This window comes from Psammomys obesus, unplaced genomic scaffold (assembly GCF_907164565.1).
Source record: "Psammomys obesus unplaced genomic scaffold, mPsaObe1.curated_primary_1811, whole genome shotgun sequence".
NCBI classification, from domain to species: Eukaryota; Metazoa; Chordata; class Mammalia; order Rodentia; family Muridae; genus Psammomys; species Psammomys obesus.
Genome location: NW_026590062.1, coordinates 24,701,513 through 24,728,802, shown reverse-complemented (window position 1 = coordinate 24,728,802; position 27,290 = coordinate 24,701,513). Strand labels below are relative to the sequence as shown.

Genomic DNA, 27,290 nt, shown 5'->3' with positions numbered 1-27,290 from the left:
CTTCCCCTAGCTTACTAATATAAACATGTATTTCCTCCTGGTTATGTAGCAGGCACTGATAGGTCTGTTAGCAAAACAGACCTTTTGATTATAAAGTAAGTTAAATGCTTTCTGGAATATAAACATAATTCTGGTCTCAGACTTTTGAATTCAAAGTGGCCAATGGATACTGCCTCCTAAACAGTAATATAAATATTAGTATCCTGACTAAAATTAATTACTGACAGCTTTAAGACATGTTGCACAGTACGTCTTAACAGAAAAATATACATCAGCAGAATAATATTGCCCATATTCTAATCCATTCCATCTGCTCAAATATTAGTGCCAATAATTAGACATTTGTAATGCCTCACTGCTGTCCAGCACAAACCTATGCCTTCCTACTAATGCTCTTCTTCAGAGGTTGTTTGCTTTTTGGAGTATGAGGTGATATATTCCTACTTAAATTGGCTTTGTATGGTAAGGCAAATGGTAACCTTCTAAGCCACTGAGAAAATGAGCAACTGTGTTTAATTTCTTGTTCTTCTCGACCCAAACAGATATTTAATCATAAGAGTGAAAGTTTATTGATACCTACACCAAATAACATCACCAAACAGCAGTGATAAAATAAGCAGTGCCTCGTTTAAATCTATGTACTTAGTTAAGCCCAGGGTTACTAGCGACACTCACCAAGTAAAATTTTAATGATTACAAATTATTAGTAAACTACTTTTTGCCCTACATTTTCTTTCAACTTAGCCATTTCTGTAGCTGGCGTATTAAACAGCTACAGAATCAGCAAGCCTAGGACATTTAAATATTATATTTTTCAATGTAAAAATACTGATTTCTTTGTATTCTCCCATGTTATAGAAAACTATATAAGCATATGCATGTGTATATATACATATTCCTAAACATATAATTATAATCTATCCCCACTCTATGTAATATTACTTGTATGAATATTCTCAGGACTGACCAGAATTTGAAAAAGAGCAAGGAGGGGCATATGGGAAGGCTTGGAGAGAGGAAAGGGAAGGGGAAAATTATGTAATAATATTATAATCTCAAAAAATAAAAAATGTATGAAATACCTAGACTCTATTACAAAAATTATTAAGCAGAAACATATTACCATTGTATAATATTCACTAAGGGAACCTCTGTGATGGTCTTATTTCCACTGAATACAAACTTAATGCTCAATTAAAATTTCATGACTTAACATAACTATAAACACCAACTGAGAAAGCATGATCACACACGGAACACATTTTTAAAAAATCTAACAGTGGCTTGATACAGGCACTATATTCCAAACTCATACTCTAAATTTCATGATGAGAATCAAACATTGGACAAAAAGAAAATTAAGTAAAACTAACAAGGCTGTTGAAATAAAGAATATACTTAACGTTACACAAATAAGAAAAAACACAACATGCATTATAAAAAAGCCATTGTTCACTCCCATTATATTAAAGTTTGAGCCTGTGTCAGCTGTAGACCTTAAAGGTCTCCTTACCTGCTTTGTGCCTGAGGTTTTTTTTATCCGCTAAACAGAAATAGCACCCAAATGACAGTTATCTGGATCAATAATCTATGCAAAAGACTTAGCTCAGTATGTGAGACTTAAGTCCAATAAATGTGAATATAATTACCTTTACTACGCATTAAAAATTTAAACTTCTGTTTTTATTCATGCAAAAATTTTGGCTTAATGATATGCACTGGTCTTCCCCCCCTCAAAAAAAAAAAAAAAATATATATATATATAGTAAAATGCACAGAATGAATACTGGTCTACACAATGCAACATTTTTCCTTCTTTAGAGAAACAGCTCATCTATTCTAGTTAGATTTCTAAACCTTGATTACAATCATGTTCTTTTCTGCTAAAAAAGAGGGATACCTAAGCTATAAAAAAACAAAATATTTTAAAGTAAATAGCATGTATAAAATTCATTATAGATGTCCTTGAAATGTAAAAATAGAGTGAAATAAAAAAAAAAACCAACTGCAGGGAATTTGTTTATTGAGCATGAAAGATAACACTTCTAAATAAGGTATTCACTTTGAATTTTCTTTGTGCTGTCAGTGGACATAATAAAAAATATTGCACAGAACTCAAGCATCGAAATAATAACAAAATATCTAAGCAACAAATAACTGCTTTACATTTTTAAAAATTAATCAAACAAAATTATTTGAAGTGCTTCTCAGATTTGGAAGTCTTAAAATGTTATCTCGTTTTATTTGATATTTTTTGTTTTTTCTTTTTTTAACAAATTGACACTGTACAAAGAGTTCAAATGGCCAGTAAAACTACTGCCTTAAAACTGTTGGCTTTAAGTAACAGAGGTATAATTTGAATTCACATCAGTACTTTGTAAAGTGGCAACAGTACAAGCACAGAGCTTTTCTAGTATCGAGAACTGTTCTGGCCCCCCTTGTCTGAGGACAGCTATCTGGAAAGCCTCTAAAACTGCCACAATGTCTATAAAAGTGACAAAAGTTGGCATGCTCATTGCCCTCCTTACCATTGTAACACTGGGCTAAACAGAAAATGAAAATTCAGTCAACAGTAGTTGTATAGTAGTTAGCTCTGGATCTAGACAGTTTGGTAATGGTGATAATTATTCAGTCAGGTTCTCAGAAGAAAAATAGTTCCATCAATTAGGCCAACACCCTACATTAAGAGAAAAAAAATGCTATGAATGAACCGAACATTACAGTTTACCTGGTTCCTAGAAGGCTGTGAACTACATATCTTAGAATGAACTACATATAACTTAGAATATATTCTTATAGAGTAAGTTAATGGGGTTTATAGAGCAACAGCTTTTCTAAATTTTTACTTGATGTTTAAAATTTTGTAAATGACTTATTATGTTGTCATATTAAACCAATTAAATTAATAATATCCAAGGGAAGAATAACTTCAGAAATGCCTTGAAAATGGACAATGAAAGAATATACAGATCTGAAAGGCAGGTTTTTGGTGCAAACCTGCCTTCAAACTTAGAATATATACTATTTATTATCTAAAATTCTCAATTCCTCTTAAAATAGAAGACTACTGCATGTTTAGCCATCCATCTCATCCAACGTTAGTCTCAGGGACTGACTGCACTGTTGCTAAACAGGTTGCTATTTCTCGTATATACTGTTTACACTATACGTCACTATTTTACTCCCTTAGAGTATTAAAATAACAAACATGGTCCTTAAAAGTTTTCCACCTTATAAAATAAGGTAGTTTCATTAATTTCTTGCTAATTGGCCTAAAATCTATTTATCAAATAAAAAATAGTAAACTTTAAGTTTTACCCAGAAAGCAGATATATCCTGATCCATTCCTAATGTCTACTTAAAACGCTTCATCATGTTAGTTTAGCTCAGAACATTTTTCTTGGACCAGCACTGTTGCTGCACCTCAGGAAAAGCATCACCACCTACAAAAACAATGCTCAACTGTGATCCTCTTGAGATGTAAGAAGTTCTTTAGGAAAACTTAATAGCTTGATTAAAAACCAACAGTGCTGAAAATTTCACTGAAAAACTAATAAATAACAAATACAGTTTTACTGCACTTTACCTATTTTTAATGCAAAACAGGAAGGTAAAATTTCCAGATAGAATATGTTAAAGACCAAGAACCAGAACACCGGTGAAATTTCATTTACCTTCTGACACCAACACTTTTTAGGATTATAACAGTCACATGTAGGTTTGTAGAATTTGAAATTTATAAATTAAAGTATGGAATTCAATGTAACAGGGAAAAGATGGAAAGCAAAATATATCTAGTGGTCCAAATTTCAAATACAATTCCTGGGTAAGTATGGCTGCTGTTTTCTTCCAGTCATTTTTTTCCCATAAAATATTGGCTACATCATAAGGAATCTCCTGTGCTTTCTATCATCCGAGGCCTTCTGAAAAACAATACAGTTCCTTTGTAAATTCAACTCAGCTGAAGTGTCGGGCTAGGCGGGCAGATCTATAGTCAGCACGAAGTTGTACAAAGGAGTGCAGTATGTTCTTGTCCAGATTGGCAAGTTGTTCTCCTGAGCAGACTTGCTTTAAATTATCTGGAGCAACGACCAGGAGATTGCAAAGTGCATGCAGAGTGTCAAAAAGATGTAATACCATTGGAATCTGAATTGAGAGAGGGGATAAAAAAAAGCATTAAGCCAGAAGTTTATTTTTTAATATGTTTTGCAAATTCTTCTCACATACTGTTAATCAGAACTTAGTAGTATGGGGGAATTCATATGTTAGACTTTCTTAAAGCTTCTGAAGAGCTAAACCCAAAGATTTTTACAGTTAAAACCCTTAATCTTTGAAAAGATAATAGTATTCATTTTTCTAAATACTCTGTAATTTGTTAATAATAATAACAATGATGGTAATAATAATCTAGAACTAATTACCATTAGTATAACACCATTAAAAATTTAAAAACTGATTTCAGAGAAACACACATGAAAAAGAATATTATTTTCCTAATGTATAACATAAACAGCAGTCATTATGGATATTAAAAGGACCATCTCTATGGAAGGAGCCAAAATATGATCTTATGTAGAATAAGACCCCAAGGGGAAAATGATCATACTGAAATGTAACTGAAAATAACACGCCTTCAGGTAGGCTTTATCAGAGTACTCTCCTTATAATGCCAATGAAATCACACACTTCTTAACAAGTCAATACAGGTTTTTAATGGTATGGTTTCTGTTCTTGATCTCACTTGGAAGCTTGATATTTTTTTATACGTACCTTGAAGTCTTTGGCACATTTTCTATATTCAGCTACATCGCAAATTGCTAGCATGCCACCCATACAACTATAGGAATATTGTTGAAGATGCTCATAAATAAGCCGATGAAAACGTACTCCAAGTTCCATCAGAACTGTGTCCACATTCTTCCCATCCATGGAATTTTTAATCTTTTCAACTTGCTTTCTTACATAAACACAGACTTTTACACATGCCTGTAAAAATTTTCCTACATTTATTATACAGATATGTGTATTAGCTTACGAAAGAAAAATACAGTTTTTCAATTTCTAAGTATAAGAGGAAAAAACAGCACAATTTGGTTCACTAATGAGTGCTCAAGTATTAAAAAAGAAAATAATATATTAGCAAACTGAATAGTTCCACTCACATTAGTATACTGAATCAAAACATTGTTTTCATCTTCTGGCTTAAAATCTGTTTTCTTTTGTTCTGCAGCCAAGATATGCTTCATCTGTCCAATCATACAATTTAATGTCCTAAAGATTAAGAACACAATATATATAACCCATTTAACTTACTCAATTTTACCTTCGTATTATGCTGAATTAAATTATTCAATTTCCTAGTATCACAAAACTATTTTGGTATTGACAAACTAGATTTAAAAAGTCATTCTGTAATTTCCCATCTAAGTTCTCCTAGTTTTATCCTCTTTCTCCCTTGAAAAGACAATGAAGGATCTTCTGATGCAAAGCCATGCATATAGAATATTTAAAAGGTGGAAGGATAAAAGGCTTGAGAAAAATGGCTATAGCATCAGGCACACTGAGTCCTATAGTTAAAGGTCAATCAGGAAAATGATACTAAAATTCCAGCTAAGAAATAAAGTAGTGGTTATAAGGCACCAATAATATCCAACTTATGTGATATTCTTCAACAGTGAGCCATCACTTAGCTTACGGGAATAGAAAAACTGCACTAACTCAGAGTTTAGAGGCTGTAAGACAGAGTGGTCAAAAGGTAAGTTTTATGCTAAATTCAAGAGACAGACCACATAATTAAGTACAACAATAATGGGGTCAAGTTACAAAATGACAGTAAACATTAAGAAGGTGAGCTATAGCAAATACTTGATAACTGGGAGCTATACTAATTTTCATTCAATATATGAATAGCATCATCTCAAAACAAAAACCTGGAAAGTAATTATCTTCAGTTAAGATTATAAAAAGTTTTAAAATTCATTTAACAGAAGTTACATTTACAAAGCAGTAAAATTACTGCAATACTTCAAAGATAAGCCTGAACCTCCTAAATGAAAATAGAATACAAAGCATTTGTTCTTTCTGCAGCACTGAGGATTGAACCCAGGGTTTCCTACATGCTAAGCAGTACTCTATCCCCGGACTATATCCCCAACCCTGCACCTCAGTTTTTAAAGGAATTTAAACATGTATGATACAGAGGAGTGGGGCTTAAATTTCTAACTGAATTTGATTTGAAAGCATATCTAAACATACTGACTTTCAGGAGCAAAACAGACAGACAAATACCTTGGGAGTTTAATAAAAAAAATTCTAAACATGAAAATAATATGTTAAAGTATTAACTTTACAGCAAGAGAATAAAAATAAACAAGCTTTTCTAAAAATTCTGTTCACACTGCTATTCCACAATTTTTAGAAATGCAGGAGAAAAAACAAACAAACAAACAAACAAAAACAGTTAACTTGCCTATCGATGCCAGTATCCAACTTCATCTCCATCTGCTCAATTATCTCTTTTTTCTTCTGAAGGCATTCAGATAACTTAGGAGAAGAGCTATTGTTTATTAAAGAGGAAAACAAACAGCAACAACAAAAAAACAAAAAACAAAAAAACTCCCATTAGTAGATTGCTTTCCAAGTATCTAAACTGTACACCCATTATTTTTATTTGCTCACAAATCCAATAGTTATAAAACAAATCATTACTTGCAATTATGTACATCAGTGTACTCAATGCATTCACACTGGAAAAATTAACCCATTAAAAGCAAAGACAGACTTGTTATTCTGATCTCTGAGGACACAGTACTTAACATAAGCATGCAGCTTTGAATTTGAAACTAGTTTCCTCTGTATCTAAATATCTGATAATAGTAATAAAAGTTACAGGTATCAAAAAACTCTTATGAATATAATGAATCCTACTAATAAAAATGTGGACAGTAGTAAGTAAACCCAGTTACATTTAACTTTTTTTTTAAATAGGAAGATACAAAACCTAATAACCATGGTTGCCTTCTGAATCCTATTAAACTATTTAAAATACTACTCAAAATATTAAGGGATAAACAACACTAAGACCCCTGTGAATTCTCTGTTACGTGGCAGAACAGCTCTTTAAAAAGTAAATTAATAAGAAAACTTCCTAAGCAGGGCTTGGTGGCTCACATCTGTAATTACTGCCTGAGCTACACAGAAAAACAGTAAATTTCCTTTCAAAGTCTGATTCAGGAATCACAAGTGATCTCTGAACTTGTTTCTGGTCTAGACAAGGCATAACAATGTTATAAAGTCTATCAAACCCTACCATTTATCTCAACATTTCCTGCCAAGGAGATAACTTTGTGAAACATGTTCATATACACATATATGAACATATGTCCATTTAATTTTCAAATGCCTAAAAAGTCCACATAAGTTGATATGAAGATATGAACTAAATCCCAATTCTTTATCAGAATTTGCTCATTCACGTTTCCTGTGCATCTTTGTAACAAGTGTATTATGTCTGTAGGTATGCATGTGCTTTGTGTTCATGTGCATGCCTGTGCATTTGTGGCTCTGAAGAATGAGCCCAGGACCCTGCAGGTACCTAAGCAAGCTCTCTCACTGAGCTACATCTTTGATCTTTTTTTAAGTTTTTAATTTTATTTGATATTATAACATAATTATATCATTTCCCCATTCCCTTCCTTCCCTGAATATCCTTCTATATACCTCTCCTAGCCTTAGCCCTTAAAAACAAACAAGCAAGCAAAAAAACACCTTTTGAGATTGGGTCTTGGTTTTCCAAGCTGACTTTGAAATCATCATGTTGACTAGACTGCCTCAAACTTCAGATCCTACTGCCTCCTAAGTAAGTAAGATTACAGGTGTATATATCGCCATGCCTCGTACCTGTTCTGTCTTCTGAAGGATGTAAATTGCTGAGCTGCACTAAGCTGGAAGGTCCTTTTTACATTAGATTTTAGATTTTGGTTCATGACAGTTAAAACTTTTTCAATATATCAAAAGTAACAGCATAGTGGAAAAACAAAAAAGAAAATACTTTCAAACCTCCTGTCCTATTTGATGTTTTCATGAACATGTATTATTTTTAAAAAATAGATATAAAATACTCATTGAAAGAATAATGAAAATGTGACAATGCAACTAACCTTATTAGTGGCATAAGGTGATCATTAAACTGTTTGTCAAAAAGATGAAAAATAGTATTGGCCTGTTGTACAACATCCAAAAAATAGAGATTTGCATTCCTAGAATCTGATGATGGAATTCCTAAAATTGGAAGGCACAGATAAGTGAGAATCAACCTTAAAAAAAACTGAGAAAAAGAAAATGAATGACTTTATATATACATGAATAAAAGTAACTGTCACATAATAAATCAGTAATGACTCTATAGAAATTTTGTTAAACAGCTTAACCAGATTCATCCGAAGCTATTTTTATACCCCAAAGTTAGTTACCTTCATGGTTTGTTTAGATAAAATGGAAAATGAATAAATTAACAAAGAGCTTAGGCTCTACCTTCCTCTTTTTCCCCAAACCTCCCATCATGTTCCATGAATATATTCCAACCATCTTCCTTGTAACCAGCTCTTCCTCTCTCTGATAGTTAAAGTCATTTTTCTTATGGTCTTCTAGCAGTTTTTACCCTCTACCCTACATAAACTTTTGTCAATTATACATTGTGCTCCTCATGTTCTCCACTCTTTCCTCAAAAATATTCAAAATCTCATCACCTCAGAAACTTGTTTCCTCAACCTCTCCTAATACTGTGTGGCAATCAACCAAATTCTGACACCAAAAGACAGAACTGAAACCCTCTCTGGATCTGTTTCCTCCTTTCATAAAGTGTAAACTCATAGACTGAAGGTTCCTTGCTCAGTTTAGTTCTAGATGAACACGTTTCTATTCAAAATTAAGAGCAGACTAAGAAAAACACCCATACCTAATGATAATGTATAACTTTACTACATAGAGTTCTCTAGAGGATGACTTTTTAGCTTTACAAATGGAAAACAAAGATCTTTTGTATAAAAGACATAATCAGTTGTTAGGAAAATTAAAGGTGCCAAAATAAACATACAATAAAAGACTGAAGCACATGTAGAAAATACTACTCATCATAAAACAGAAATTTAAGAGTATTAGTAGATTATTTAACCAATAAAATATAAAAAATTTAAAAACTATTTACTAATATATATAAAAACCTGTATATATAAACAGGCTAGAAGCAGCAAAAATTGTACAGAATAAGCCCCTTAGGGAAAAGGCACATTAAAATACAGGTCTGAGTAATGAAAATTATTTTAAAATATATATGCACAGTGTGTTTTGACTTGGGACTTTAACTAAAGACAAAAAGTCCAGTCAAAAGTAAGCTCTACAATCTACTCCAGCATGTCTTATCACCTGGAATAATTCTGTGATCATTAGGAACCATGAACACTAACTATACTGAGCATGTGCATGAATATGAGGAATATTCTCAGTCCAAATGAAAAGTCCCAAAATGTCCAAGTTCAGAATACTGCTATTCAGATGAAAAGGAAGGTTTCCGTACTAGATAAACGATAAATTCTTCATACTAAATTTAAATTTACATTATTCTTTGCTATCCCTTTAACGAACAATTTAATTTGTGTGTCTGTGTGTGACATGTGTGGTCAAAGAACAATATTCAGAAGTCAGTTATCTCCTTCCACCATGGGACCTGGGTACTGAACTCAGGCTGTCAGACTTAGCAGTAAGCGCCTTTTACTGCTGAGCCATTTTGCTGGCCCTTATTCTTATTATCTGCTGTAATTATCACATCTTTGAAGATTTAAATTATTCAAATACAAATGACCACACTAAGTCATTCACTACCAGTACAGATTAAATACTTAATGTCAATAGTCTGTTTTAATTAAGTTAAAATATACTTACAGACATTGTTGCTTATGAAGGTAATAAAGTAGAGTTAAGCCAAAGTAACTGCTTTGGGATCAAATCTGATTCATTATTAAAGGTTTCTAAGACAGCGCTTTACACAGCCAATAGACTTCCTGGGCTGTATATGCTTTCTACAAGCCAGAGTAAAATGATGGGGAGTGGGAGGGCTAACCAAACTGAGATTCCTATCCTTAAGAACTTATATGCTGCTGTTGTCTCTACTTAAAATATTCTTACTCCAAGTATTCAGTTTACTCACCACTTTATTGACTCTGGTTCATGTGTCTTCTCAGAGGCCTTCTCTGACTACCCTTTCATAAAAAGCTTTTGGGGGGCTGGCGAGATGGCTCAGTGGGTAAAGGTGCTTGCTGCCAAGCCTGACCACCTGAGTTCGATCCCTGGAACAAACATGGTGGAAAGAGAGAACCAACTTCTGCAAGTTGTCCTCTGACTTCTACATGCGTGAACACACAAAATAAATAATAATGTAAAAAAAAAAAATTCTGCCTATAAATCCTTTACCCTGCTTCCCCGTTCTCTACCCCTTATCCAGTTTTTTTCTTTACTATACTTCCTAATCATCTGTCTATCATTTTTATGAGATTATGAACCCCATAATTAGGCATGTAAAAAGTATGTGCTAAATGAGTAACTACTAAGAGGAGACAGACATTAACAAATATTAATGAAATTCAAAATGGGACAACGGGTAAGTATCCTGCGGCAGGAACACCACTGTAACTGAGGTGATCAGCACAATGTCTCTGAAAAAGTGGTATCTTAGCTGAGGTCAGGTTGAAAAGATCAAAGTAAAGAGCTGAGGAAAAAGGTTTTATGGAATGGGCAAACACCATGTGCCAAAAGCCCCACAGCAAAAGCAATGGAGATCAGGGTTATTGGGACAGTGTAGGAAACGCAGCATAGTGAGGAACACGTAGAGGCACACCACAGACTAGGTTGTTCTAAACAGCTTTTTTTTTTTTTTTTTTAATTCCCCCAAGAGTAATAATCCCTGAAGAGTCTTTAACAGGAAAATAACAATTAATCTGGCTATCACATAGTAATTTGGGAAGGCAAGAATGGACACAGGAACCAGTTAGAACATGACAAAGTTTACAGGTGAAGCAAAGTAGATAAATTATATTTGGATGTATACCTACAGAGCTTGTTAATGAACAGGCTATTAGCAATGAAGACAGAAAGGTTAAGACAGTATCTGGATTTGGTAAATAAGAAATCACTATATAATCTAGGCTAGTCTCAAACTCAGTGACCCCTGCCTTGGCTTCCTGCAAGAACCACCATACCTGGCTGAAGAGCTTCACTTTTGAAATGTTAAATCTGAGGGACCCACTTAACAGGTCACAGGGTCAGGTTATCAACTAGGTTAAGGAGACTGAAAGTCGGAAAGATGCTGTTATACTATAAACATAAAGTAGTATACCAAAAAGAACAAGGCCAAAAGCTTTAATATAAATTTATTCCTTTCCAGATTTACTTTTGGATATTTCCTCTCTAAACTTCATTACTCAATTCCTAAGAATTATTCTTACCTCTATTTATGCCCCTTGACATTTTATAGCATAGAGCAGTGTTATATATTCTGGCAATATACTGTGCTTAGTTATGTATTCTATGGTCTTTCTCTACTGGATGTAAACAATGAGAGAATAATGCCTATGTTTAATTTCCAGCACCTTGAACATCTTATTATTACAGAAGCTCAAAATATATTGTATTGAACTGAATCATCACATAAAAGTCACAGGTAAAACAGCATTAGGAATATTGTTTAACCAAGCAGAACTAAAGGATTTTAACAAAAAGTATAACAGAAGCACACTTACCAGCAAGTCCTGTTTCTAAAGCATAATCAATATGCTCAATACATAAAAATTCCACAAGAATGGTAAAAATTCTAAAGGCATTCCTTGGTAAATCTGAAGGATCAGAAAGCTTTAAAAATAAGCAAAAACAGTATTACACTTCAAGTCTACATTAAAAAAAAAAAGCCAGCTTTTAATAAAGCAATTTTTTTAAAAACACATTTCAGGTAGCAAAATGTCACTGTTCCCATAAAATTGTTGTTTATACAACAATTACGATGCTCTGCATTGGTTTGTAACCCTGCTGACCTAGTGTGGTGTTGTTCAAATCTAGATGGTAATCCAAGAGTGAAATCCAATCACACTCTCAAAAACAAAAATACACATATTCTGCTACCATGTAGGATGCATTTTGAATTGTGGGGATCACAGTCAAAGAAATTTGAGTGCTTCTAACTTAAAAGGGCTGTTTTAATAAAACTGAAAGCAATAACAAAAAGATTCTTGTGGAATAAAGATATGAAATCAATAATAAACATAGTAAAATATAACAAGATCAAATTTTAACTCATCATGTCCTGGTAGATCAAGTCTTTAGAATATTACTCAACTTCACCAAGTCTCATTTTCTTCATTTATAAGATGATCTAACTTTATTTCCCCTTAGTCTTAAGGCTGGAATAAGATAGAAAAATGCAAAGTGTTTGTAACACAGAACTTGATTTACACTAAACTCACATTTTCCACTTTGATGTTGCTACTGCTAGACTATTAAAGAACTAAAAGTTCTTTAAAATTTGAGAAAAATGAATTCTTAAAAAGGAAATTATTCTCAACTTCTTTTAGTTATTTTCTATATTATTTCTAAATTGCTTTCTGCCTTTGTCAAAACTACTTACAATATTCATCCATGACTTTCAGGGTAATACTACAGATGTGAATCCCTTATCCAAAAGACTTGGGCCTAGAAATGTTTGGGATTTTGAAATATTTGCAAATATATAATGAGGTATCTTAGGAGAGTCAAGTTTAGTCATAAAAATTGTTTATGCTTTATACAAATGCTGAAGAACAACTTAATACAGTATTTTTTACTAAATATAACTGTAAGGCCATAAGTAGAACTTTCCAATGTGTACCATATTAGTGATCAAGAATTTTATATTTTGGAGCATGATTCTGAATTTTCAGATTAAAGACACTCAATGCGAATGTAATAATGTAAGCCTAATGTTGAAGCTGAGTTTATAAAGAATCCCATATACCACTTTAAAGCCTCAGTGATTATACATCCTCATTTGGTACAGGACTTCTTAACCACTAATCCAACCTTTAATTCTTACCAATCTCTCCATTTCTTTTCTTTTGTTTCTGATGTACAACAGGTGCTCCTACCTTCATCATAAATCATAAAAACCAAGCCTAAGTTCTCACCTTTCTCCTGCTTATATCCCCAAATCCATGCATAACATATAACATATAGAAGAGATAAACAGAAAACTGGTTAAAAAAAAAAAAAAAAAAAAAAAAGAGACATCAACGAGTGAGACCTGACATTTACATTTCACATTTACATGTGAAAATATGCTTTCCCTCATGTATACAGAAAACCATCATCAATATGGGCTGTATCATATAGTACAAATCATCTCAATAAATTTAAAAAGAATTAGTATTATGATACAAAGTTTGTGCACTGACTGCAATGGAATAAAATCTAAAATCATTAACAGAAAGGCATCTAGTATGTTTCCAAATGTTTGGCAACAAATAACACAACTTCTCAATCACATTAGTGTCAGAAAAAAAAAAAAATCAGAAAAACTTAGTTTTCAACTAATGCAGTACTTGAGAGAGAAATGTACCAAAATGCACACAATGGAAAAGGTAAGTAAATTCAGCCTTTACTCTAACAACCAGACCAAGACAAAAACAACCAGGAGAGGGCAAATTAACATCTAAGCGAGTTGAAGGAAGGAAACAATAAAGTACAGAAATCAGAGAAATGCAAGGTGGGGGGAGGGAAGATTAATGAAACAAAAAAGTAGTTCTTGAAGGAAATCAGTAAAAATAATAAACCTTTATTAAGATATGTTTGAAAAAACTATGAAACAAATTACTGATATTGGGAATAAGATAGGTAATTATACTGCAGTTTCCACAACTCTACTCCAATAAATACAATTTCTGTGAAATATAAAAAAGTCTTTAAAAGATACAAACTCAGGGCTAGAGAGATGGCTTAGAAATTAAGAGCACTGTTCAATTCCCAGCAACCACTTGGTGGCTCACAACCATCTACAATGAGATCTGGTGCCCTCTTCTGGCATATATGCAGGCAAAAAATTGTATACATAATAAATACATCTCTTAAAAAAAAAAAAGGTACAAACTAGATGAACATAGTGGTGCATACTGTTGTTATAAAGAATGCAAATCCCAGCTGTTCGATTTAACCAATGAATAGGGTAAAAACCTACTAGCTCAGAGAGGCAGAGAAAGCACCCAGCTGACTTTCCTACTCAGTTCAAGTCCCAGAAGAGAAAAGCCAAAAAGTCCAAGGTCAAAAGCTTACTAGCTCAGCTTATGGCACAGGAGGAAAAGGCCTGCTAGCTCACCCAATAGGCCAGGAAGAAAAAGTCAAAAGCCAAAGAGCCAAAGCTAAAGGCCAAGGCGCTGAAAAGCTAAAGATCCGAAAACCTCTTCTCCTTCTCCAGGGTGTCTAAAATACCCTTCAGCTCCAAGCCCTTCTTTACTGCTTGATCCCTGTCAGCTCGTTTCTTTCTCTGCCTCTTGACCTACAGTTAACTTTATTAAATCCTGAGTACAAAAAGCTTGGATAAAAGATGTGTGCTAGGGCTGGGCCTCACCATAATCACCTGATTACAATAAACAGAAAGATCTTGCATAAGGTACAGGTTAGCTTAGTCATGGAAACCAAGGGATTGTTTTTACCATGCTACTCTGGCTCTGAATGACACAATATGAACATAGACTTCAACTGCTAAAAGGAGGACAGGAAACTAAGTACACAAGTTTTCCTTGGAACTGAATGCCAGGTCTATTCGAGCCCAGTACCCACCAGAGATGGAGCCTTTATACTTGTCCTAGTACCAGGTGGAAACTACAGTCTGAGTGGGCCAGACATATGCATCTCCAGACCCACAGAGGTCTCAGGCTACAGATGATAGCAACGGGCAGACCATAAGAGTATGGGCCTTTGTCCTATCCCTTTGCTGCCCTCATTTTGATGGCTTATGAGCTCTGAGTAAGACCAAGTGTTATGATTTCTGTGACAGCAAAGACAGATAATTTCATTTGGAGAAAGAAGACAGTGATAAATGCAAGTTATTACCTTGGAGGTATAGACCAGACCTTCTATAGAAAGGCTGTGGAATGATGAGCAAGAACTCTACAGTGCTGGACACATGCCAATAACTGTAGAAACTACCCTGGCTCAGTAGAAAGATGCAGAAACAGCATGACCTACCTAAGGAGTGCCTCATATCTAGGTCTTTACTGCTATCAGGCCAATGTCAGCTTTATAGGATGACTATAGATTTATGACAGATTTGGGATTGAGGCAGTCTCTAGTGTTGAAACAATCATAGGTAGGGAACCACAGAGTTGCCAAAAAATAAAAAATAAAAAACCAAAAATCTAGATTTAGAGTGCCATCTAGTGCTAAAATAGGGGCAGTGACCATGGTCTTGAAGAAAATAATCAACAGATTTTTTTTTTTTCTGGAAAAATGAGTATACATAAACAAGAGCAGATTACCACGATAGCAATAAACACCTTAACTTTTAACATGCAGACCCTGTTGTAGATCTACAAGCATCTAGAGTTTTCAGGAACCAATAATGAAAAAATAAGGCACCAAAATCATCCAAAGTATATGACCTCTCAAAGCAGAAAACTCAAAGTAGGTGTTTTAAAGAAATTTTAGGAACCATAACAAAATATACACAAACGATTCTGCAATTTGCCAAAAAGAGTTTCAATAATTTAAAAAATCAAAAGGAAATCCTGGAGCTAAAATTATAGTAAGTAGAATGAAAACTATAATAGAAATATCAATAGCAGAAACAAGCTGAAGAATAAACCACTTCCCAAAACACACTATTTTAAGCATACGTACAGGAAAAATAAAAAAGGAAAATACCTAAAAATCACAGAAACTACAGGAAATATTTAAAAGATTTACTATTCAGGTTACTAGGATTCAACAAGGATGGGAAAGCATGAAGAGCAGAGAGTTTATACTACAAAGACTCAGTATAACTAAGTTTCAAAGGTTAAAGAAAAGAAGAATCTGAAAGCAACAAGAAAAAAATGAAAAGGAACAAATAGCATGTAAAGAGATCAATAGTATATATCTGTCTTTAGAGGTGAAATGTGGCTTCTTTTGTTCTCTTCCAGTAGTATGTATCTGAGTTTTTGTTGTTGTTGTTTTGTTTTTTCCTTTATCTCCACTCAGTCACTCAACTGGAGAACTGCAGACACTTTTATGACCAGAAGAGACAGAGGTGAGATATTCACATGTTGGAGGAATTAAAAAAGCAAAGTAAAGCAAAACAAAACACAACAACCAAACACCTGCCAAACAGAAATACTATGCACAGCAAAGCTAGCTTTGACAAGTGAAGAGGTAAGACATTTCGAGACAAACACTGAAAGTACTTATCACTACTAATTTCTCTTACAAACAAAACAAAACACAAACCCCCAAACAAATGCTTAAAAGGAGTTCTCCAAGGTGGAACAATGAGATGCTAGCAAGAAGAAAAGCACAGAACCCTTTGAAAAGAGTTAACAATACAAACGAATTCAGGGAGCTTCAATATAAACATAGTACACAAGACATTTATAACATTTTCATAAAATCTAAAAAACAAAAGTAGTAATAACTACACTAAAAGTGAAGTGGGACATTAAGAAATTCAAAATATGAAGAGAAATAAGAGTGCAGAAGAAAGGTATTTTTTAATATTCTTTCTTTTTTGCCTGTCTTTACAATCAATAATTAAGTTGCAATCGATGAGAAAGAAACTACAAAAAAAAAAAAAAAAAAAAAAAAAGAAAAACCTAAAAAAAAAAAAAAATATGCAAAATGTAGTGACATAGTGAGTTCCAGCCAACTGGGACTACAGAGAAAAATCATCTCAAAAAAAAAAAAAAAAAAAGGGAAAAATAAACCTTTCTACTTAAATAAATCAGAGATGAAAAAGTATACATTATATTGGATGCTATAAAAATACAAAGAATTACAGATTATTATGAATAAATATATGCCAACAAATTTAACAATCTAGAAAAAAATGGGTAACATCCACGACATATACCTTATCATGAACAAACAGAAAATCTAAACAGATCAAGAATGAGCAATAAGTGAGTGTAACAGTGGTACAATTGTTAGGGAAGCAACCAAGTAGGCTTTAATGGGATATGAAGTGTGTTCCACATGAGTGAGTTCATGCCTATGCCTGGTTCTGTGTACTTGGTCCAAGGCCCATCACCAGGAAGGTCACTGACCCTAGTGGTAAACCTACTACTTTTGTCTGGGTTACTAGACATGTTATCAAACTAGTTCTTAAACAGTTACATTCATATGCATAGATTAGTGTTGTCCCTGCTTGGTCACAGGAAGTTTTGAAAAGCCTGAGCATAACAGACTACATTTTGATACTAGCCTTCATTTTGTACTTGACCTAGCTCTCAGCCCAAACATATTTGTGCTTGCAGGAAACCATAACATTCCAGAAGAATGACCACAAAGTGTGCCCACCCTGACACCAGCCAATCAAAAAAACGGGTCGTGATTGCTAAAAAAATTGTATGTTGTCATTTTGGTTACCAAAATAGTTATTCTAGATGGTCACAGCTTGCTTCCAGCCAATCACCATGTAACAAGCCTGCTCTTGCTAAATGTCACCCAATCATGTAACCACCAAGTCTGGAAGCCCCTTCCCCTTGCTAAAAACCCAGTAAAATCCAGCTTCTTTCTAGGCTCAGGGATCCCAGCCTCTGACTATCAGTTCATGATAGAAGCCCGAGCTTAAGCCAGAAATAAAGGTTCTTTGCTTTTGCAGACAATTTCTGACTCCTGTGTGGTCAGCGGTCTTTTATGGTCTTGCAAACTGGGCTCAACAGTTTCTTTTTGATCTGACAAAGATGTTAACACAAATTAGACAAAGTCTGTTCAGCAGGTCTAAGACAGTATGTAGATACCTACTATCTACCTATAATCATAGACATAAATTAATTCAAAGTAGATTAAAGGCTTAAATGTAACCCCTAAAATTATGAAACTGTAAGAAAACATAGTGAAAATACTTTATGACATTGGAATGGATAAAAGCTTCTTGAATGAGACCCCCAAAACAAAGGAAACAAAAGTAAAAGCAGACAAGATTAGATTCCACTATAAAGCTTCTACACAGCAAAGGAAACAGCCAAGGATAAAAGAAAACTTACAGAATAAGGAAAAAATACTTGTAATTATACAATCTAATAATTATAGATTCATATGAAGAACATATAAAGAACTCAGCACAATGAAAACATGATCATTATCATAATCATCAGAGAAACAACAAAATCATAGCAAGTTATCATTTTACTTCGGTTAGGAAGGCAAATAAACAAAAGGTAACATATGCTGGTGAGGATACAGAGAAAAGAATCCTTCTACAGTGTTGGTGGGAACGTAAACAGCCATTATGAAAAATGGTATAGAGGTTCCTCAAAAAATTAAAAAGCATAAATACCCCCCTACTGGGTATACAAAAAAAGGAAAAGAAATCTGCTTGTTGAGGAGGAAGCTTCATTCCAACGTTTATTGCAACAATATTCACAACAGCCAAAAACAGAATCAATTTAAGTATCCATTAAATGATGGATAAAGAAAATATGGTACATACATACACAAAGGAAACTTTTCAACCTTAAAAAGCTCTGAAATCCTATTATGTGCACAATGGGGAAGGAACTGCAAGACGTGGTTAAGTGAGATAAGCCAGCCTCAGAACAACAAATACTGCATGATCTTGCTCATACACTGAATCTAAAAGAGGGGATTTCATAGAAGAGTAGAATATGGTCACTAGCAGCTGAGAAGAGAGTGAGAAGAGGTAGAGAGCAACGAGGAAAAGCTGGTGAACAGGACTATTAAGTCAGGGAAGAAAAATAATTTTGGTGTTTTTCTGCACCAGTAGGATGACAACAGAGTAACAATGTACTATACAGTTTTAAATGCTAGAATATTTTGAATGTTTTAACCACAAAGAAATGATAAATGTTTGAGGATACATATGGTCATACTGATTTGAATATTGCTCAAGGTATAATTTTATCAGAACTTCATATGTTATCTATAAGTACATGCAATTTATACAAACTATGTCAATTAAAAATTAATATTAAAAATTTAGTTGGTCATAATCAGGTAGTACATTTATATCTTTCAATAAAGGAAGCGAAATTTGAAATATACCACTATATCTTTAAAAAGTAATTTATTATTCTTACCTTATGACATCTTTCAAAGGCTTGTTTAGTTTCTTGTAAAAGATTAACTACCACTTCTTGAGACAGGAAAGTTTCCCCATGTGTATCAATACTTGGCCCCAGTGGTAAGTTGGTACGTTGTCTAATCCTTTCTTTCAAATCTTGAATACTAGTGCAGTATGAAGACAAATGAAAAAAGAAGTTTTACTTAGATTTTAACTGCAAATACTCCCAACCTTAGTACATATCAACAGAAGAGAAAAAAACAAAGCTCCAAATGAGCCAATAACCAAGAGTTTAAAATTCTAATCATAAGTACTAGTTTTTAATGACTTTCATCAAATAAAGAGTAAATTTGGAGTTCTTTTCTTTGGCATGTATATGCATAAGTGTGTCTAAGTGCATGTGCCTATTTGCTCATAAAGAAGCCAGAGGAGAGCGTCAGGAGTCTTACTCAATCATTCTTCACCTTATTCCCTTAGGTCAGGGTCTCTCATTGCATCTGGAGCTAGGCTGGCAGTCAGCAAACCCCAAGATTCCTTTTGTCTCCTCCCTTTGCCCAGTGCTCACATTACAGGTGTGTATATAGCCACAGCTGGCCTTTTATACACGTGCTAAGTATTTGGACTCAGGTCCTTATGATTGACTAGCAAATGCTCTTACACACTGAACTATGTCTCCAACCTCTATAGTCATGGTCTTTAAAGCCATTTTGCAGCGTAAGCATTTCAACTCAAGAAGCTACTCTAAAAACAAATAATTAAAAGTAGTCTTGCATAAAAAGAAAACGTAAAAAATTTAGTGCTTCCTTGAAAAACATAACCATTTAAATACATTGCTTATGTCATGGCTATCATAAACTAAATTTATTAAGTATAACTGAGCTTTTCTTAGTGACTAAGATCACCTGGAACATTTACTATGGAAATATCTCTTGGATAAACTATTTTTTGGTACTAGAACATATAGCTCAGACTACTATCAACTCATTTTTAAAGTCTTATGATTATTCTTTAGGTTTTTACTTTTTGAAATAAAGATTTAAGTTAGCTTAAAAGCACTCAAGAATTTTTCTTTTAAAAATTTACTGGATATGCATGCATGCAGGTGCACGAGGGTCAGAAGGCAGCTTTCAGGAGTCAGGTCTCCTACCATGCATTGCTGGAATGGAGCTTGGGTCATGAAGGCTCACACAGGAAGCACTTTTGCCAGCTGAGCATGTCACCAGTCCAAGATTTTCACTCCTTTACTAATACCATTTAGATCTTATCTTTATTTACCATTATAACCTCTAATCCTACCAAGAGTGGCCTGGTTGTGTAATGTGGACCTTATAGTCTGCAAAGCACCACAGAAGCTAGTCTTCATCCTAAGATCTGCTGGGTCTCATCTGGGAATGATCTGCGCAACTAAATGCCACCAACTTTACAGCAAACTCTTTTCTTCTCATATGCAAATTATCTCAGACTTTACAGTATAAATGTAACAGTTTTATGTACAAATGACCAAAAAAGCTCATCAATTCAGGGCTGCCTAAAATGTAAACTATTTGCTCTTTCCTTCACACCTTCAATAAGAATGATGTGATTCTTAGTTAGTAACTCAGAATAATTTACTCTGGGAAGGAATTGAAACTACAGAATTCTATATATTACTAGTATCTTTATATTATTTAATTTACATTTTCATCATGTTTTGTAGGTCATTTTAGCATGTGATTCATGAGAAGGATTTGGTCAATAGCACATATAATATGAAGAGCTGTTCAGAGAAAATCTTAATGACAGTTAATATTTACAAAGTTGGCAAAAACTTACTGTTATTAATGTATTCAACTTCAACTATATTTAATTTTTAGAAACTTACCCTCCTGTGCCAATAGATCTCTTTTGGTGGTTTTTTGAATCATAATAGCGCTGTAAGATCATAGCACTTCTGCTTTTCAAATATCCAATCTCCACTTCAATATAGTTCTCCAGATAGGAAATGAAAATGGATTTGATAAGCTTAGACAAAAAAGTCTGTTTATCAGTACCTAAGTTAAACTCCATCAGTTTGCTGGAAAGACTGGTGGTTCTTTTCATGTAAAAGATAGAGAAGAAGATTGATATTTATTTTAAATACAGCAACAACATTAAAGAATCTATATATTTAGAAAGTGACTTTAATGTTTTATATCAAACCATCATTTCTTAAATGATAGGAGACTACTTAGGCTATAGAGAACAGCTTACAAAGTTATATATGAAACAACAGAATATTACAAATAACATTGTAGCTTTGAAAACTGTCATTAAAGTGGTAGAGATGACCTAGGACAAAAGGATCTGAAGCAATGACCAATGTAGAAACAAGAATAGAGAGCAGCCTAAGGTATCTCTAATGCCTTTACTCACAAGGTACTAAATGGTACAAAGAGCTCCACTGTCTGTGCAGGATTTCTGCCTCTCAGTGTGTATAGACCTCTAAGTTTTCACCTCACACTGTTGAAGACAATGTTGCTGTTGTTATTAAGATGAACTTTCTCCCAAAACAAAGGTTCTGCAGATAAATGTAACTAGCCTAATTCTTCAAGTAAAAAACAACAACAACAACAAAAACCCCACAAAAACTAGCTCACAAGTAAGAAACAAAATTCTAAGTTAGTTTAAGCAAGGTCTTTTGTCAGTACAGTAAGAATTCTACTCCAGTCTACTCAAGCAAGCACTTAATGCTAAAAGGGGCACTGCTATCTGACAAAGTATATGAATATTTCCCATTTCCTATTTAAAAAAGGACATAAAATCTGAAATGTATTGTTACGTCTAATAATTAAAAATATACCTTAGCAAGGCTTGGTCATACATGCTGTGAAGCCTAGCATTCACAATGAAGAGGCGGGTGGATGTCAGTGAGTTTGAGGTCAGCCTGGTCTAAATAGTGAGTTCCAGGCTAGCTGGCTATAATAAGACCCTGTCTCCAAAACAGTAAAGAAATAATAATATACCTTGTATACAAATCATAGAGAGTTTTAAGATATTGCTCAGCATCCGATTTTCTACATTCTTCTAACTGATCTTTCACAAAACTCTAAAAGAGAAAAATAATATTCTGTTAAGCAAATGTTAAATTATGTAACTTTTCAAGATCATTATGTTAAATAAACCAAACTTAAAAGCACAAATATGACAATCTATCTTGTCTGTGATTCTATTATATTATATGTTGTGTGTAAGTCATAAAATTAGAAAGAGGCTAGAGGGGAGGAAGGATCTTAAGGGAAGTAAGAAAAAGAGAGGGTACTAGAATATATGTGATATGAAAGCAGAAGGGCTTATACAAGGAAACCAAAGGACGATCTGAAGGAAGAACAGGTACAGGGCAGGGCAGTAGCAGAAGAACAAAAGAGAAGAAAGTATAATGACACATATAATACAAACGTGCCATAATGAAACCCTTTTATGCTAACCTAAAATGATTTAATAAAAAAAAAAAAAAAAACTTATAGAGGGGCTACATGGCTGACTCCACGGATGGTCCTGACCGAGTTCAATTCCCAGCACCCAAACCAGGTAGTTCAAAATCATTGTAACTCCAGCTCCAGGGGGAATCTAATACCTCTGGTTTCTGTAGGTACCTGTACTCATATGCATGAACATCCACACATTTAATTAAAAATATTAAACATAAATTTAAAAAATCTTGTAGAAAAACACACACACACTCATAAGCACGCAAGCACACATACACAAACACATACAACCACATAGCCCTAAGACCTATTTAATTTATTACTGCTTAAAGTTACCTGTAGTTTGATTTCAAACACATTCTGAATAAGTTTAGCCAGTACTGCTTCTGGATTACTAAAGATATCTCCAACTTGTTTATTTACTCTCTGACAGAGTATTGCTGCATCTTCAAATATATCATTTCTCAAGTAAGCACCCTAAACACCAGAGGAATTTTATATTGTTAATATGTTATGTTTAAATGGCTTCAAAATACAAATTAGCATAAAATAAAATTCAATAAAGTATACTGAAAGTTACCTCCTGGCACTGCTTTATATAAACATCAATACAATGGGAATAACCCTATAAAGAAGAAACAATGTTATCATTGTCTGGTTTTATTATAATAACAATCTGAATGAAAATGTTGTATATAATTAAACTATGTCTTGTATTCTAGTGAATGATCAACAGTCATCAGACAAATAAAATTAATGGCAGAGAAACATCCAGTAACTTAACATGGGTATCTTGCCCTATTTTCTATGATTAAATTAGTAAGAGTTTTCAATGAGGTTTTCTTTCCAGTTTAGATTCCAAGAAGATAGCTCCATAATCCATATATTGTCTTCAGCACCTGAGATCTCCTAGGTTCCTATTCGTACTCAAGTACAACTAGTTAAGGTTCATATCTTCCACCAGATATTTAAAGTCAGGTTTTCTTACTTTTACTTATTTATAAATATTTTCATAATGAAAATGATACATTAAAAAGCAAGAAGGCTGATGACGTGATTTTTTTCTCCAACTATTTTAAATTCCTTACTATAACATTAATATAACATAAAATCCTTAAGTATTAAATAACATTTAACAACATCAATAAGTTATTCTGTCATACAATTATACAACAATTGGAGGAAATCAAGTGACAATAAAATATAAAATCTTCAGAAACTAGAAGAGTGATCTTGAGTTAAAAATCTTGACATTTACCTTAAAATGAAGTAAAACTGCTGCTACTTCCCTCATCCTGGCAATCTCACCTCGTCTTTGGGCACTAGTAAACTCCTGAATTAGCTGCAATTCTAAGTCATGGTATTTACCTAAAAACAGAAAATTCTTTAACTGGTATCAAGGCAATCTAAGTATACAACTTACATATAGATATCTAAATCTGTAAGTATTACAAAAGTTTACAGTGGTTATAGATGTGCCTTGTTTTGGAAGAATAACGAAAGCATGAGATTATAAGCATTTACTCTACCTCATTCAATATACTGACATACGCAAATTTGTATTTTAAGACAAAAACTTGGAAAGCTGGTGAAAGAATTATGCTCCTCAGAGTATAACAGTCATTTATAATTATTATTTATACCAAAAGATGACTATATATTTAAATGAAAGAAAAAGGAGATGTCAATTCTGATGGCAAAATGCCAAAAAATTTTTCTCTAATCTTTACTCTAAAGCTATGCAAAGTAATGGGATCTAGAAAAGCCTTTGCCAGCACCCAGATACTTCTATCATGAGTAACAGTTGATTAAATATCAAATTTTACCCTGAGATAGTAGGTGGGCCTTAATTTAATAGCATATTCTCAAGGCTATTAATAGTTCTTACTATGTGAATCTTATTATAGTTCTTACTAATTTAAAGTAATCAAAAAAATTCTTAGGAAATCCACCTATCTATACATGTCTTTATTGTAAAACTTGAAAATACAGCTGATTGGCTTTCTGCAAAATGACTTACCAAACAGTGAATGCAAATGAAGTGTACTACAATGATTTTTTTTTTTTTTTTCCAGAAGCAACCCAAAGAATATAGCTTAAAATACAACCCAAAGACTGACATAAGCCAGGTGTGGTGGTGCACACCTTTTATCCCACCAGCACTCAGGAGGCAGAGGCAAACAGAGCTCTGTGAATTCCAGGCCAGCCTAGTCTACATAGTGATTTCCAAGATAGGCAGGGATATACAGTGAGACCCTTTCTCAAGAAAACAAACCCCCCAAAATAAACTATACACATGCAAGGAGATAAACAGGTAAATAAGAATTGAAATGCTCATGTTCTCGCAATATAATTATAAAAAAAAGCCCTTATTCAGAAATATGTAAATGAACAAAATCTTTAAAAACATATAGTTGAGCTAAATACAGAAAGCCTAAAGTGACCTGCCCCAATTATTTTAAATTATAGAAAGATACATTAAGATACACACAGGAACTAGAATATCCCAGAAATTGGTTATTCTGAGAGAAGAGAACTCAAACATTTGCTCCCTTTTTTTTTAATACGAGTTTTTTTGTTTTGTTTTGTTCCTTTTTTAAAATGTAGCCACTTTTGACGAGAACTGATAGACTAAGATCAGAAAGGAGAGGAGAACCTCCCCTATCAGTGGACTTGGGGAGGGGCATGCGTGCAGAAACTGAAGGGACAGTGGGATCGGGAGGGGAGGAGGGAGGGGCTTATGGGGAGATACAAAATGAATAAAGTGTAATTAATAAAAAGAGTTTAAAAAAAGTGCTAAATAGACAGACTGCACTTACTTGCAATTTTGGATTTTACTTCTGAAAACCTGTAAAATAGAAAGACAATGATGAGGTTATAACAAATATGATATAAAACAAAACAAAAGGAAAAACTGGGTGCAGTAATGTATGGAGACTCTGTATTATCTAACTTTTATTAAATATAAAATTACCATGAAAGTAAAATATTATTATTAAAAAGAAAAAGATAAAACTGTGGAAGAGAATATTGAAAGAAAACATGCCAGGTACTGAATTCAGGCAGTTCAAATGAAGTTGAAGTTCAATGTGGAAGTTTATGTGGAATAATCAATTCCTTTGTTTAAGAAGAGTTCCACTTGAGGCACTAACAACCCAGCCAATTTCAAAGTTAGGTTATTGTCCTTAATTGGCTATTGTGAAGAATAATCAGAATATAAAGTTTTAAGTCATTTTTACATGATCATATCTGATGATACAGTAATAACAAATGATAAAAATCACTAACAAATTATTCTAAAACTAGGAAAATAAAAGAGATCACAAAAGAACTTAACAATGAGCCTAGGAGAATAACCACTGATTTTTACAAACTGAAAACTAAAAATTTCTCAAATATTAAGCATCAAGGGAAACTGATTTTGAGAGATCCTATATAACTGATCACTTGAAGAAAGGAGGAAGATGCTAAAAGAAGTCGAGGAAGAAAGTCCACATTTATAGCGCTATACAAAAATTTTATAACAGAGTCAAGTACAGCAGAATAACTATATTGCTCTAAGTGAATACATTAGATCCAATTAGAATATATATTCAACTACGGCTTGGCAGAGAGGCATGCCTAATGTTTGAGGGTCTGGGTTCACTCCCCAGCATTCAGAACCCTAACCCCTACACCCCACATACAAATATGAGGAATAAAGAAGATATAGGCATGAACTGTAACAATATGGTGGAGGAAATCGGAATGGAAGGCAGGACAGAGAATGCAGACAATTATCAACATCTACCTAATCTTGACCTAGACATTTTATCTCTTTAAATAATAGTTCAACTCTTGGGTGACTAAGAAAACTGCTACTGCTTATCCGTTATTATGGTACATGGATGACAGTAAGATAAACATATGGAGGGGAGATTAACTGTATGCTAGGAAAATAACAGTCAAGCTTTAAGTACAACAAAATATACACATATTCTATCTGCACCTGAAGATCCTCAAGCATCAACAGAAGAAAACCATGCCCTCTGTTATGTAGAAAGCTGCATTTCTTTCAGTCACCTAAGATTATATTAAGGAGTCTCACATTCCATGACTTGATCAGATCATGAAGAACATTTCTTTCTCAGTGGACAGTTTATTTTAGGGCAGAATCTAGTTAGTAATGGGCCCAGGACCTTGCATTAAACAGTTGTTCTTAACTTAAATTCTCTAGAATAGATTCTGTGGGTAGTCTAAAACTCCACATAATTATATACAACAATCTATACGCATCTAAATTTTTGATGAAACCATATAGTTTTCACCAGCTTTTCAAAGACAACCAGAATCCCCCAAATTTAACTCTGGTCTAGGAGAAGAAAAGAAAAGAAAAGAAAAAAGAAAAGAAAAGAAGAGAAGAGAAGAGAGGAGAGGAGAGGAGAGGAGAGGAGAGGGGAGGGGAGGGGGAGGGCAGGGGAGAAAGAAAGAAAGAAAGAAAGAAAAGAAAAAAGAAAAGAAAAAGAAAAGAAGAAAAGAAAAGAAAAGAAAAGAAAAGAAAAGAAAAGAAAAGAAAA

At 33.6% G+C, this 27,290-nt stretch overlaps 1 protein-coding gene across 2 annotated transcripts in view; it reads right to left on the bottom strand.

Moving 5' to 3' along the window:
- Positions 1-2,006: 2,006 nt before the first annotated feature.
- The window catches only part of Exoc5 (exocyst complex component 5), a 46,886-nt gene continuing 21,602 nt past the window's right edge, over positions 2,007-27,290 (bottom strand). Inside the window, exons 6-19 of one of the 2 annotated variants that reach the window (XR_008719986.1) lie at positions 25,554-25,582; positions 23,993-24,102; positions 23,315-23,359; positions 23,071-23,211; positions 22,270-22,352; positions 21,150-21,359; positions 19,305-19,452; positions 11,793-11,901; positions 8,160-8,280; positions 6,470-6,556; positions 5,163-5,271; positions 4,771-4,986; positions 3,319-4,146; positions 2,007-2,677 (exon numbers count right to left, since the gene is read on the bottom strand). Coding sequence is in view for 1 of the 2 variants with exons in the window: in XM_055605775.1 (XP_055461750.1) it covers positions 3,958-4,146; positions 4,771-4,986; positions 5,163-5,271; positions 6,470-6,556; positions 8,160-8,280; positions 11,793-11,901; positions 19,305-19,452; positions 21,150-21,359; positions 22,270-22,352; positions 23,071-23,211; positions 23,315-23,359; positions 23,993-24,102; positions 25,554-25,582 (1,597 nt within the window). In the remaining variant the exon portion in view is untranslated. Of the gene's footprint in view, positions 4,147-4,770; positions 4,987-5,162; positions 5,272-6,469; positions 6,557-8,159; positions 8,281-11,792; positions 11,902-19,304; positions 19,453-21,149; positions 21,360-22,269; positions 22,353-23,070; positions 23,212-23,314; positions 23,360-23,992; positions 24,103-25,553; positions 25,583-27,290 lie in introns of both variants that reach the window. The other variant, XM_055605775.1, reaches the window with a different exon arrangement.